Source organism: Rhinolophus sinicus, linkage group LG09 (assembly GCF_036562045.2).
Source record: "Rhinolophus sinicus isolate RSC01 linkage group LG09, ASM3656204v1, whole genome shotgun sequence".
In the NCBI taxonomy this organism is placed as follows: Eukaryota; Metazoa; Chordata; class Mammalia; order Chiroptera; family Rhinolophidae; genus Rhinolophus; species Rhinolophus sinicus.
In genome coordinates, this window is record NC_133758.1 from 68,641,534 (window position 1) to 68,656,917 (window position 15,384).

Genomic DNA, 15,384 nt, shown 5'->3' on the forward strand with positions numbered 1-15,384 from the left:
GACCCCCACCTTCTCCTGATATAACTCTTTTTCTCCTAAAGTAAAATTGTAACTCACACCAACTGGCACAGAAGTGTTCCATGCCATTGTATAAATAGGAGGGTGTATTGTGAGGAAAGCTGGGGGAATGTGGTGTGGTCCAAGAAGAATCTGTGTTTCTTTCCCTTGAGCTCTGTTCACATCGTCAAATCTAGTCTTCTCCTCAGGCTGGGGAAGCTACTTGGGAAAGCCACCTCCACCCTCACTGGACTCGGGTGCCCTTTGAGCGCAGAGGAGCAAGCAGAAACGGGAGGGGCGGAGTCTGGCGGGAGGGCCTTGTCTGCAGGCCTGCGCAGTGCCTTACAGTGCCAGGGCAGCGTGCACAGACCGTAGCAGCAGCCCCAGGTTTACCGCCGCAGAATTACATGGGCCGGACCCTAAGCCCCGCCCCGTCTGGAGATGAGGACTTTGGAGAGATGAGAGGCAGTTGTTAAAAAGATGTTTTATTGTTTTGTGTCATCTTTATATGAAATTCTAAAACCTCACGAAGAGAACATCTTGAGGGGGATTCACAAATCACAAACACTTGAAAAACAGCAAGTTTGGATCCCAAGGGCCAGACAAGCTGCAACTGAGGCCAAGGTGAGAGAGGGGGAGACATAGGTCCTCTCAGTAGAGCCCGGGGCACTTGCACACGTCTGCAGCTGCAGCAGATGTGCTGCCATTCTGACTCCCCAGTTCCTGGGGTGCAGGGGGAGGGGGACCAGCAACCTCAGGCCATACTCCAAAGCTAAACTGCTGGTCGATGCCACCTCCAAGTGTCAGGATGGAGGGCACAGCCAGGATTTCCCAAAATTGAATGTGTACATGAGTCCCTGGGGCTTTGTTAAAATGCAGATTCAGAGTCAGCAGGTCTGGGGTGGGGCCTGAGCGGCTGCATTTCTAACAGGCATCCAGGCAGTGCCACTGCACTGGTTTGTAGGCCACACCCTGAGCAGCAAGGCTAGTCACCCGTTTCCGGTAAGTTCTAGCACCTAACACTTTCTTAGGGGATGGGCTCTGTTCCAAGCACTTCTGATGTATTACCTCATTTAATCTTTACTTGTTATTATCCCCATTTTATAGAGAAGTGAGCCAGGGCACAGCAAAATTAATCAACATGCCCAAAGTCACACAGCAAATAAATAGGGCTGGAATGTAGGCCCAGTCCATTTGGCTCTGGAGTCTGGGCTCTTAACCCTCATGCCTCTGTATTGAGTAAATGTTGCTCTGTTGACTCTGGTCTCCAGGACCATAAGAAATGTTTAGCAAACACTAGGGATCAGTTGACACCAGTGGTGAAAGGAACAGACGAACCTCCACCAGCAAGTGCTCATCAGGAGGGAAACCAGAAAAGATGAATTTAATGGCTGCCTTGGGTCTAGCCAGCGTTGGTTCTCTAACGCAGGGTGGGTGCTTATCACCAGGCCAGGGTCACCACCAGTGATTTCCAAGTGTTGGGGGAAAGGCCTTTGGAATCTGTTGATTCTCTTAGGAGACTGGGATGGGCATAGCGTGAGGTTGAGGAATTCAAGGTAAACATGTTTGGGGACCAATTAATTGGATCTGGTAGGTGTAAAGCCAGAATTTGCCACAGAGGTATTCAATTGAACCAAAAAGAAGACTGAATGTAAAGCAAATGTTTTTATGCAAAGTCCAGTTAATGTAGAAGACCAGCTCTTCATAGGCCAGAGGCAGGAGCTGCCTATGAGAAGGTACTCACCTGAGGACCCAGCCAAGGGCAGTCACGGGAAGGGGAGGAGCCCGGCAGCCACACCCACATACGCCCAGTGCGCTGTCCTAGGACCCAGCTCAGGCTCCCACTTGAAGGGAAGCTCAGTGCCATCTTGCTATTTTTTCTCAAGAACAGTAAGGTGTGCACTGTGTCTCCTGGCTGGGAAAACTGACCCAGAAAAAGACCCAGCCTTCTATCCCCAGCTGGTCCAAGGGAGTCAGGGCTGGAAACAAGGCAGGTCTGGCACTGAGGTCAGAGGTGGATGAGTTTGTGTAACCCTCTGGCCACAGGTTGAAAAGCTGGCCGTCTGCTGAGTGAAATGCTCCCAGGAGGGGCCAGGCCTCTGGCCAGATGCCTCTGTCCTCATCCATGAAAATCCCAGTCTACATCGGGGAAGCAGAATTAAGAGTTCCTCTCCATTATGCTTTCCCTCTGGGATGAGAGGCGCATTAGGGTACCCCCTGAAACGTTTTCATTTTCTCTGCCATTTAAGAATGGAAACACGAGTTCGAAATCTATGTGAGGAGAATGAGGACATTATTATGCAGCCCTGTCCTTTCCCCTAGCAACACATGGTATCTTTCCCAAGCTGGCTCATGTACCTGAGTAAGGCTTCGCTGGTGTCTTTCAGGTTGGGAAAAATAGCAGCCTAGCTTTGTCACAATCCAGTCCTTCAAGCCTATCCAGCCCAGGACACAGCCGACAGGTAAGTTACTGGGGGGCAATAGTACGTAGGGTCTCAGCAGGCTGGAAAGAATGTGGGCGTTGGAGTCAGACCCCAGTTCAAATCTCATCTCCAGTTAAGAGCATGACAGCCTGGCTTCCACAGCGAGGCCTTCTAGTTATCTGCTGTGTGCCCTTGTGGGCCCTTCTAGTTATCAACTTCTCTGTGCTTCAATTTCCTCACCTATAAGACGCGGATCATAATGGCCTGTGCTTCATATGGCTTTTATGAAGATCAAATTAATTTATTCACATAAAGCCTCCAGAAAAATGCCTGACACACAACACACAAGTATTAGCTATTTTATTATTATTATTAATTATTAGCAGCTGTGTAATATTAGGCAGATTACTTCTCTGAGTCTAATTTTTTCATCTGTTAAATGGCAAAATCGATACCTACCTCCTAAGGTTATTGTGAAAATTAAATAAGGTGACGTTGACCAGAAGGCCTTGCTCACGGCAGATACCGGTCAGTGCTTTCCCAAGGCCTCTGGGAAGCTCTACTATTCAGGATGTAATTTCATGGTGGGAATATTCAGGGTAGATTTAGGAGTTTTTATAAACTTGAGGTATAAGAGTAGTCAGTGTATAAATGTTTTCCTCCAGTGGAGTGTGTGAGCGTCCGGGGGAGGCAAGGTGGGTAGAGAGGGATTGTGCATGTTATACACGATTGGAAAAAATACAAATCTGGCTGTGTTGTGTTGTCTTAGATGTGCTGTAGGTTTTGCAGATAACAAATTGCAATGTGTCTGTCTGCATTTTGGCCTTTGGGGTTTCCCCACAAATCTTGGGTAGAGTTTGGGTGAAGATTATAGGGAAACAGTCTTTGTATCCCCAGATCAAGGAGTGTGTCTCCACCATTTTGAGTCACGATGGCCCTTTGGGGCCCATTCTCTGTGCTGGGGGGTTGGTCTATGCTCAGGCAGTCTGCCTCTGCACGGCTCGCGGAGTGCCTTGCCCGAAGCTCCAGGCACGCCTGTGGAAACCCAGCATGTTGGTGATCAGCCTTAACAAATGTAATAACAACAACAATAATAATTATTATTATTATTATAATGGCTATCATTTGTTGAGTCCTTTCTCTGAAGGTGCTGTGCTAAACCCTTTACATACATTTAAACCTTTTAACACACTGTGACAGAATCATTATCCTCATATTATAGATGAAGATGCCTAGACTAAGAGCCTAAGTAACGAACCCAAAACTTCTATCTCAAGTCTCTGTACTAACCCCAACACTCTGCCTCTTCCTTAGATAATCTCCACGCTGTGTATAGGTTAGGTAGGAAAAGGTGAACTAACAGAGAGCAACAAACGAAGACAGATCACTTATTCAAGTCCTCTCTCCTGGGGAGGAACCCCGTGAGTGTCCCCAGGATTCATCCCTGCATTTCCCTCCACAGCTAGGATCTTTTTGGCTCCCCTACATGTATGGAGTCCTTTACAGCCATCCTCTCATATGCTCATTACAGCTGCCCTTTCCCAAATGCAGGGAGTGGGATGGTATCCTTTTCATTGTAGATGAGGAAACTGAGGCTCCATTTTCAAATCATCGTGATAATCCCAAATGTATGGTTTTAAAACAAGCTTTTCTTTTCTTTTCTTTCCTAGAAGACCACAAACAGAACGGGCAGGATAAGGACTCTTCCATGACAAGACTATGAAGCCACTTCCAAACCAATGCCTGGCCACCCACTCCTACCCTAGGAGGCTTTGGGGGGGTGGGCGGGGAGAAGGGAAGGGAGTGGGCAGTGGGGGTGTCCATTTCCTGGGCCCTGCCTGTGTCTCTGGCCTGGCCTTTCTTCTTCTTTTTTTAATGACCAATTTTTAGTTTTGGAGAAAAAGAAAAAGGCAAAAGAACGTGAATTTGAGATTTACAGAAAACAATACCAGTGTTTTGTTTCCATTGTCTTTCGTTTGCCACATGTACACATCCTTCCAAGCTTGGGGTTACTCCTCCAGCTTCTGGTTCTGCTACTGCACCGTCGTTTTTGCTCCAGTCATGAGAGCAGACAGTGCAGGATGTCAGCTCCTAATCTGGCATCATCGGAAACTTCAACTTGAGCCCGAGCAGAACTTTCCCTTCCTCTCCCACCCATCCCTCTCAGCCCTTCCTACCTGCTTCTCACTGGGTCCCCAAGGCCATGAGAAAGAGCTTTCTCTCACAAGTTCCCCTATAGACAGGGTGCTGGGAAGAGGGAGCTTTGCTGGGGAGCAGCCTGTGTTTGGGGAGCTGAGAGCAGAAGCGGGAGGGTGGGCCGAGGGCACTCATCAGGTTTCTGTGGTGCACCAGCATGGTGGGAACCAGATTCTATGAGTGAAATTGAGAAGAGCAGCCTTTTAATGATGTGGTTTCCCCAATACCACTATCCAGCTGTGCAGCTCAGAGAGGATATACTGGGTCAGTTCTAGAATGGGCCTGGGAGGTGGCGGAAGCAGAATGTGGGGAGGCGGGGGTAGGGAAAGACATCCCTCGAAAGACGATGGGAACTGGGTGCCTGTGATCCTCTGAGCTTGTTAGGAATCCATGCTGTAAAATCCCTTCCTGAACACTGTGTACACAGACCCAAAGTTGGGCAAGCCGGAGACGGAAGCATCCCAGGGGAGAGGGTGCGAGACCCTTGGAAGCCGCTCAGGAGGAGGCACGGTGCCCACAGCTGTGGAAGGTCTAGGCAAGAGGACAAAAAGCAGGGAGGGAAGGAAGGGTCTGGGGGAAAGCTTCCATGGCGGGTTAAGAGTCAGAGCCCTGGTGAGACTAAATACTAGCAGGGCCTGCCCAACACCCTGCCCTGGGCCACGGGCCATGAGTCAGCATGTGCTGGGTTATCAGAGGCCTCAACTCGGATCCAGCCACCCCAGGAAGGAGTGGTAAGCCCAGCCACCGCCTGGTGAGGAAGAGCCATTGGGAAGAGAGAAGCTGGAGCCCTGCAGCTATGAACCTTCACACTGGAGTTCGGAAAGAACAGCAATACTAATAAGCTCTAATCAGGAATCAGTCAGGAAAGGAACTCAGTGTAAAAGAGATGTTCTGTACTACTCATCATGTAACTTTGCAAACGACATAATGGCACAGATACTAAGAGGTTTTGCTTTATCCCTAAATCAGAAATTAATACCAGTTTCGCAGCTGACACAAACCTCATCCCCACCCAAAACAATGTTTTCTTTCCCATCCCCCCAACCCAAAGATCAGACTACTGTTCAGTTTCACCACACGATTGGATTTTACAAAGACGGGAGCAAATGGAGTGATTTGCATCAATGGAGTTGCACTGACAGTGTTTCTTATAGGATTACTAAACTTTTTAATACAAAATGAAGATTTTTTTAAAAATCATGAGTTGATATTAGGTACCAGGACATTAGTTCAGATGATTTCATTTTTATTTCTACAGTGTTAAAAGTGCACTTATATGCTGGTTTATTTACATCTTGGGGAAAAAAGAGACTGCAAATTGAAGGGAAGATTGTTACTTTTTCTTTTTTTAAAAAAAAAGGTTAAGGCAGATTTTAAGACGTATAAATGTTTAAGAAATTATAAACAAGGTTAGACCCTTTGAAAAAAAGTTTAGAAGATATTCTTAAAGTAAATTTTTATAGTGTTAATTTTGTAATAATTTATGTTTTACTATATTACAGAGCTAACTGACCAGAATAGTTTCAGAACAATATGAAACTTAGGAAAGTTTAAGCAATGTTTATATTTTTAAAATGTCCTTTGAATTATGTTTTTATTGTACATTTCTTCAAACTGAAAAGTATGTACATATCTTTGTTATTTTTGCACAATTTTTGTCTTGTTCGGTTTTAGAAGTCTGTTTTTTATAATTTATTTTGAGTTGTAAAACTTGCAGGAGTAAAAACAAACAAAAATCTCAGCAACAGAATAACCCTCTGATTTATAAACTCTTACATTCAAAGAGGGAAAACAAAGGTTGAGAGATTAAGTGGCTGCTTCTGAACATAATGTCTCGACAGGGACGGAAGGAGCGATTTGATAGTAGGTTTAAACATTTTAGCTCTGCATCTTGAATTGCAAGCTGGAATAAAGAGGGGCCCCCACAGAATGCTGCTGACTTGGTGAAAGACTGGCTCTGACCAAGGTGAGGACTTTTCTGGAAAACTGAGCAAAAAGGGAAAACCCACAGTGTTTCTTTCTTCACAATCAACCACAGGTTTACTTTATAATGATGTATTCAAAACTTACAGCTTGAAAAATGGAATGCAGATAAGATTTCCTTTAGGTTTGTTTTAATGGAGTTCAACTGGACCCGCCTACAAAGCACTATTAGGGTGATATCCTTTAGGTACTTCTTTTCTGCCCACCCCACTAAGCCCTCTCTTCCTGCCCCCTGACTGCACACACCCTCATTTGCCTGAAGATCTCGTGACTTGTCGCCAGCCACGGAGGCTCGAAAGCTCTGGTTGTTAAGCATAACGCAATGCATAGACCTGTCAGCCATAAAAACAAAGCGACTTGGATAACTTGTATGCCTTCTTTTGTATCAATGTACCAATTGTAAATAACGCTGATCAACCTTTGTAGAGAATAGTTTATACAGCATATTCTATTATTGCTGATTCTCAGTGAACTCTTGTTTTAAAAAAGAAAAAAAATTTTCTATTTACACCTTCTATTTTGTTATTATGCTGTTGGCCCATGGCACTTTAACAAAACTCTGTGGGTTTTACGTAGCTGGTCAGTCATGGGGTATATTAAATAACTGTTGCACAGACAAGAATTTGCACCTGCTCATTTGTCCTTTCCTACTACCGATTTTAGAACCTTTTCCAGAAGAATTTTGAAGAAAGCATGTCCAAACATTCTAAACAAATGCCACACTTGTGGAGTGGGTTTCTTTTCTACAATCCATATTTTGTAACACTAAATATTTTCCTTCTTTGTCCCGCACCTTTATGTATTAGCACTATCAGATAGAATTCATTCCATGCCTGTGATATTGTAAGCAGAATAAATGTCTAAAGTAGGTGTAAATAGTAAATTCTATGGCTTACAGTTTTAAAAAGGAAAGAACAAACGTGTATCTATTGATACTGCCATGGTTCAGCACCAGGCCTGGAGACATTCTCCAGTGAGCGATTGTATTTTTTTTTTTTTTTTGGCTTTTTTTTTTTTTTTTTTTTTTTTGTAACATGGCTTTGTAAATAAAATAATTTATATGTTTGTATCAAAGTCTTTGGGTTTTCCTAAAATTTAGATTTTTGTTATTTCTATTTTCTTTTGGGTGAAAGTGTTCTCACCAGAGGAGCCTTCCTGCTAGGACACACTTTTGAGGCACAGAAGAGGAGAGAGTGAATTCATTCAACAAATATTTATGGAGCATCCTGGCTGCGGCTGCTCCTGAGCTAGGCGCTCTGTGCTTAGTGATGAGAAACAGACACAGTCCCAGCTGTTTTCTGGAAGCAACCCAGTGGGGGAGACAGTAAATAAATCAACACACCATCAAATGTGTAATTACAGATAGTGGCAAATGCCATGGTGGAAAGAACTGAGTTGTATGAGAGAAAATGTGAGAAACTGAAAATGAGTAAGAGGAGTGCTGTCAGGGAGTTTTCTCTGAGGAAGTGAACTGAAGGCACAGAGTGGCAAGAGAACCCCAGGCAGACATGGTCCAAGGTAGGGAAAGCTTGGTAAGCCTCAGGAAGATACACTGGATGGAGCAGGGGGAGAGACTCAGATGGACAGGAGGCGAGGACAAGGTCACAAGAGTTTGGATTGTGTGTTAATTCAGTGGGAATACTTTGAAGGATTTTAGGGACAAGGCATGATCTGATCTCTTAAAAGATCACTCTAGCTATTGTGTGGAGAACCAGTCAGAAGCTGTTGCAAGAGACCAGGTGAGACATAATGTTATTGTGGTCCTGGGATGATGACAGTAGATACAAAGAAAAATGACTAGATTCAAGATACAGTTTATATATTATATATATAGGAATTATAAATATATATACATATATATAGGTATACATATACATAGATATAGATATAGATATAGATATAAATATATAATAGGAATTGGATGCAAGAGTAAAGGAAAGAATGACTCCCGGGTTTCTGGTAGAGCAACTGTGTTAGGTGGAGATGCCATTTCCTCAAATGTGGAAAACCAGAGGAGGAAAGGGTGTTTTAGGGGACAAATGGAAGGAATGTTTCGTGAAGATCAGAAGTTCTGTTTGTTCATGTATGAGATTACCATGAAACACCTAAGCTTCTATGTCAAGAAGGCATGATATACACATGACGGAAGCTATCAGCAGGTCTAAGTTGGAAGCATCAATTTGGGAATGTTTAGTATATGGATGATATTTAAAGCCCCATGTATGGATGTGATTACTTGAGCAAATGTGGAGGGAGAAGAGCAGATATTTAGAAGTTAGTAAGAAGCAGAAAGCTAGTAAAGATCGCTAAGATAAACACTCACAAAGAGAAGAGAGAACCCAATAGGAAGTGGTTCCCTGGAAGCCAGGACTATAAGATATTTCATGAAGGAAATCTCAACTGAGTCAAACATTGCTGGAGTTTTGCAATGTGGAAGTCATTGGTGGCTTCGTTTCCTAGGGCTGCCATAACAAATGACCACAACTTGTTTGCTTAAAATAAATTGATTCTCTCAGATTTCTGGAGACTGGAAATCCAAAATCAAGCAGGGTTTCATGCCCTCCAAAGACTCTACAGGAGAATCCTTCCTAGCCCTTCCAGTTTCTGGTGACTGCTAACGGTTCCTGGCATTCCTTGGCTTATAGATGCATCACTCCCATCTGGGCCTCCATCTTCACGCAACCTACTGCCTTTCTCTTGCAAGGACATCTGTCATTGGACTTAGGATCCATCCTAAATCCTGGATGATATCATCTTGAGATCCTTAACTTTACATCTTTTTTCCAAATAAGTTCATGCTCACAGGTCTAAGGGTCAGGACTTGGACATATCTTTTGGGCGGTTACTATTCAACCTCCTACAGTGAGTGACCTTAGAAAAGCATGTGTGATTGAATGCTGGGGGCCAAGGCTAGATTGGAGTGGTTTGAAGGAAATTCAGTTGTGTAGACAAATCTTGAAGTTAAAAGGCATGAGGGAGTGTTTGGATTTTGGGTTTCTTTGTTGTTGTTTGTTTTGTTTTTCAAGGGAGAAAAGACCAGATTGCAATTATATTCTGGTGAGACTGGGACAATAGGGGAGGGAAAGGTTGAAGAAGCAAGACAAAGGACAAGTTCCCCAAGAAGGGAAGTCCTTGAGAAGGCAAGAGGGAAGTGAACCCAGATATGCGGAGACACTGGCCTTTGTAGTGTTAAAAGATTAACTGAGGCACATTCAAAATTTTGAGAGTTTCTTTGGGCAAAACTGGATTCCAACCAGGCAGTGCCGGCAGGACGTGTTTAGGAGCACTTCACCAACAGGAGCTCAGGAAGAGACTTTGATAGAGAAAAGGCAGAAGAAAAGTAGGGAGAATATTGATAGGCTATAGCTTAAAGCCTAGTTGGCTGTTTGTGAGGGGCTGTCCTTCATGCTTTGATTTCATAACCTTGAGGCATTTGTGTATAGGCTTGGATTTGAGATTGCTTACTTAGGACACAATGGCATTGAACCACTTGAACCTAATGGCCTCCTTGTTTAATTAATTTAACAACAAGAAGAGGGACACTTCTTCCAGGGAAATAGGGAAGAAGTCAGCTTGTAGATTCACTCTTGGGAAGATGAGGGAATTCTCATCCGATGGCTTCCATTTTCTCAGTGACCATGGGGCAAGTTGAGTGTGTGTGAAACCTTGGGAGAAATTTGAGAAGAGTAAAGAAAGAATTAGTTACTAATGAAACTGGATTGCCACACAGTGTTGAGCACTTTTGAGATCCATGATGAAAGCAAGATCCTGGTATGGAAAAGACAGTCTTAAAGCGTAGTTTGAGCACGCCAAGAGTAGATAAGGCCACATGGAACCAAGGCTCTCAGGCAAACGAAGGCAAATTTCTTGTCAATTTGCCTCAGGACCAAGTGAATATGTTTACTATTGTGCAGAAGGAAAACACAGAGGAAGCCGACTTGTAGCTTGGCACAGAGTAAGCACATTGCAAATAAATATTTGTACAATTGGATTATTCACAGTCATAAAATGTCAGTGTGGTACTTCTGGCACCAAGGATGCCATTGATCTGTTGGTTCTGAGCTTTGTCCGTGATTGGTCACCCATCACTGCACTGTCCTGGGTGACTTCTAACTCCATTTTGAAAGTACCATATACATTCTGTGTTTCCCAAACCTGAAATTCTGAGAAGCCATCTTCAAAACTAGTCATAGGCTTGGAGAATCAATCTGAAAACCAGAAATGATCATAAAGATTCTCTTTGACATGTGAAGAAACTGAGACACAGAGAGGTCAAATGAGGTACAAAGACTACACAGCGGGCAAACCTGTTCTCCTTCCGATCTTGTGCTCTTTCCATTGTAACTCATGGCCTCCTGTAGAAATAAACTCCATTTACAGACTTCTTCCTAAGCTACTGTAGGTATTTCCATGTAGGCGTTTGAAAATTCTATGTGTCTCCTAGTTGGTTTACTCAGGTCTCTGGAATTTATTTTTACTATACTTAACTATTTTTCTCCTTTTTCACTTTTTCCCATTAGACGATAACTACTTGCCTAATGGATTATTTCTTGCTTTCTGATCTGGTTGGGGCTCTTCCAGAACAGCAGGTTTTATGGATCCACATTTCTGAGCAAAGTTCCCAGGAATGTATTTTAATAAGCCTATTTTCTGTTCATTACATCTTTACAAGCCATTCAACTAGAAAAGTAAATGAGGAAGGTGCAGAAAAGCTGAATGCCTCAAAACCCAATGTGTTCCACACAAGCCTGAGTCACTGCAGGGCCACCGTGGGAAACGCGCCAGCAACTGAGAAGTATTGCGTTTTTTGTGACAATTCAAAACACAAATCTGATTTCAGGTCATTAACATTGGAAAGGTTCTCTTGACTTAAGAAATTTTGGAACTTTTCTGGATTTCCTCCTTCACCTTCAAATGTTTCGGTAAATTTTTAATCAAAGCAAGCATTATTATCACAAAAGTGTGCCCTTCCTCTGTAACCTCAGTATTATGAAAGCTGCTATTAAAATAGGAGCTCGATTCACTTCATTTCCCTATCTGATTTCCTAGCCAGTCTTCTCACTAAACCCCTCCATCACCCCCCAAAATCTCTCCCATGTTTCTGAATAATCCAGACACAGTGTTGGGGGCTAGCAGGGAGAGGGTAACAGTTCTGGCAGATTATTGAAATAGAGCAAAGGCAGAGCCCTAGAGAAGTGAAGAGAATGGGGAGGAAAAACATGACGCTGGGGCTTCTTTTGGGTTGGCCAGGGGGCGAATCAGATGCATGTTTTTGTTCTTTTGTTCTTGTTTGCAATTTTTACAAGTCTTTTGGTCTGTCCAGCTCAATACACTGAGAAAAATTTGATATGGATTAGATGTACAGCATTAAGCAGAGAACTGAATTTCTCAGCTAGAGGACATACTCGTAGCCAGAGAGGTTGCTTCCCGGTCCTGTGCTCACCTTCAAACGCTTGAATAGTGTTCCCGCCAGGTCCACGCCAGCCCAGCATTGCTCAACATTTTAATTAATGAATTGGCATTCAAAGTAACCTGGGTGAATTAAGGCCATGAATATAAACAGATGGGTTTATAGACTAGCTGTTACCTTTGGGGAATCCCAGGGAGGTTTCTGGTGTTGGAAATGTTCTGTATCTTGACTTGTAGAGCTGGTTAAATAAATATAATCATTGATGAAATATTTATCAGGTGTAATACTTAAGATTCATTCATTTCACTGCATACTTTGAAATTTAACAGTTTACACACAGACAAAAAGGTAAATGGCACACTTGGAGTGGACTTGTCTTAGCAGAAAGAATAAAGTTACAAAGTGATTTGAAGAGAGTACTAAACAGAAGTCCATTTTTCTCCCCAAATCCACCAGAGGCAAAGGAAGGGGTACAGCCATGGTTGAAGATAGCAAAGGGCGTTTGAAAGTTTCACATGGTGTTGTTGGACCCCTAAGAGCTCCCTTCACTTCCCACATCCAGGAGAGGCTACTCCTCCCACAGACCCTTCAGAAGGGAACTGAAGGGTTATTTATTTATTTATTTATTGAAAAATTGAATGGGGCACTGAGATTCTAGATCCAAGATTACCAGGCCCAGCAGCAAAAGTTACCTTGGGGTGAGGGATAGGATGAGGCATGAGATTGTCTCTTCGTCATAAATTGTAGAATATTAATTTGCTGTTTTGATTTTTTTTTTTAATTAGAGCATAATGTCAGTATGCCTAAATAACGATGAAATATATGGGAGCCATTAGGTGAGCCCCCATTAGTGTTTACGAGAATACAGTACAATGTTTGTTTCTGGGCATGGCAGCTTAAAAGGTTGGATCAGAAACCACAGAAAAACTGCAAGTGATCAAATAGAATTGATTATAGAGAATGGTTACGGAATCCACTTTCCTGGAGGTAGTTAAAACTGGACTGCCTAAAACGGGTTTAAAAGCAATCCTCCTTCATAGCAGGATTTACCCAGCAGAGATTTTGTGCTGGTAATGCTTGGTGTGGATTACCATATGGGTTACATTGACCTTGAGGGGCCTTTTCATTCAAAACCATGTATATTTCATGTTTCCTTGGACTTCAAATTTGTCTTTACAGATGCCCTTAAAGTTCCAAGGGACTGTCTTGTTCAGTGCTCTATGATTCCTAAAATAGTGGTGGGAATACAGTTGGCATACAATAAATGTTTGTTGAATTTACAAATGAAGTCAGTGGTGTGCTGGTAAATGTGGAACATCCAGCTTTGAGGATGACAGGGAAAGCATTCGCTGACTTCTGTGATGTTAACATGCCCAGCTACCAGCATGACCATGCTGGACGAAGAGAGGTGCCCAACTGACACTTGTGACCTGGGCAAGCCAGCTCCAGCACACCCTGATTCTGGCTAATGCCATAGACGTGCTTATGAACAGTAATACCATTTTAATTCACACTAAACTCTATGAAATAATTAAATCCATTAGTAAAGCCAACAAGGAGAATTTTACTATCATTTGGAAATGACCAACATTTAAACCAACAATTTTTTACCAATTTTTATTTTTATTTTAAACTTATTTCTGCTTGAAAAGAATATTGGGACAAAGCGAATGTCTTAGTTTCAAAAATAATATGGAAGCAAGTATCTATCTTTCTTGTATAAGCAATCCACACTCTGTGGGCTGTGCTCCAAATGTTTAATTTGGAATCTAATATAGTCTTCCAATTAAAGGTTATATCAAGGGTGACTAAGTTGCAGGACAACCCACAAAACCCATAGATTCCACAATGCACTGGAAGTCCGATATCAATAGTAGTAGTATTTTGGGAAATGCATTCTCAGTTTCAGCCAGGGCAGACCATATTATATGCACCTGGCCACCATCCCAACCATGAGAGACCGTACCCTTGGACTTGCCATCTGCCAACCGCCAGGAGAGTAAAGACTTCTGGCTGCACCCAGAGCAGACTCCCAGCTCTAAGCCATCCCTGAACTGCTCTAACATCAAGAAAGTGGCCAAAAGAACAGGGATTCCCCTGGTAGTGGTAGCAGTGGTGGTGATGGCGGTGGTGGTAGCAGTAATAGTAGTAGTTGTAATCGTAGTAGTAAACTAATAACATTATTAATTATGTGCTTCACAGCTTGTCTAATTTAATCCTTGCAATGACTCTGTGATGTAGGTAAGATTATTACCCTCATTTTACAGATGAGAAAAGGAAAGTTTATAGAGTTCAAGTAATTTGGTCAAAATTACACATCTAGTAAGTGGAGAAGCATCTTGGGAAAGAGTCTTTGACATCCTGTGTAAATTGTGTAAATAGAAGGTCATCCTGCATACAAATAATTTAGAAAGCTCCAAGAATGTTGTTGTTCATAAATTTTGCACTGGGCTTCAATTTGGTGGACCTAAATATGGTTTAAACCGACCTAGTCAGTGTGATGGGAGCTAAATTTAGGTTCAGCTTATAATATGGTGTTCTGAAATACAGAAATAGCTTCAAAAATGAGACAGACCGTAAAATAAAGTCTTCATGTAAAAACTGGTGAAATCCAAATGAGGTCTATACCTGAGTTAGTAGTATTATACCAATGCTGATTTCCTAGTTTGACAATGACCATGGTAAATGGTTATGTAAGAATATTGTCATTAGGAGGAGCCTTAGAATGGGTACATGGGAACTCTTTGTACTATTTTGCAACTTCTTGTGGATCTTAAGGTATTTCAGAATTTTTTAAAAATTAATGAAGTACTGTAAAAGGGATACCATAGCACCAGATCTATTAGCCCCATCTTCTCATGCCATCCTTTGTATGGTGGCCACTGTCTTGATATTTTCTATTTTCAAGTTTTGTAAAATGGATTTAAATTGTGTTTAAAAATGTTTTTAGCAGTTTTGCTTTTTCAGGTCAGTGAAGAATGAAGCAAGGCTGGACACTACTTCTCAGTAGATCTGGCACTATTTTGGATAATTGAATGTTATCATTTCATAAAGACTGAGATATAACTTTTTTTTTAAGATGATGGAATTCTTTTTATTTTTAATTGGGGAATATTGGGGAACAGTGTGTTTTTTCCAGGGCCCATCAGCTCCAAGTCAAGTCGTTGTCCTTCAATCTAGTTGTGGAGGGTGCAGCTCAGCTCCAAGTCCAGTCACTGTTTTTAACCTTTAGTTGCAAGGGGCATAGCCCACCATCCCATCTGGGAATTGAACCAGCAACCTTTTTGTTAAGAGCTTGCACGCTAACCAACTGAGCCATCCAGCCGCCCCACCAGTAGCTCAGCAGAAGCTCATTGTCTTCAATCTAGTTGTGGA

At 42.6% G+C, this 15,384-nt stretch overlaps 1 protein-coding gene across 18 annotated transcripts in view; it reads left to right on the forward strand.

The window, feature by feature from the left end:
• ATXN7L1 (ataxin 7 like 1) overlaps positions 1–4,366 on the forward strand; it is a 216,532-nt gene extending 212,166 nt beyond the window's left edge. For 14 of the 18 annotated variants that reach the window (XM_019745368.2, XM_019745370.2, XM_074340584.1 and 11 more), the window contains 2 exons: positions 2,385–2,459; positions 4,091–4,366. In XM_019745368.2, the coding sequence (XP_019600927.2) occupies positions 2,385–2,459; positions 4,091–4,132 (117 nt within the window). In that variant the 3' untranslated portion in view covers positions 4,133–4,366. Of the gene's footprint in view, positions 1–529; positions 622–2,384; positions 2,460–4,090 lie in introns of all 18 variants that reach the window. The other 4 variants (XM_019745369.2, XM_019745371.2, XR_002138484.2 and 1 more) reach the window with 3 other exon arrangements.
• The last annotated feature ends 11,018 nt before the right edge of the window (positions 4,367–15,384 follow it).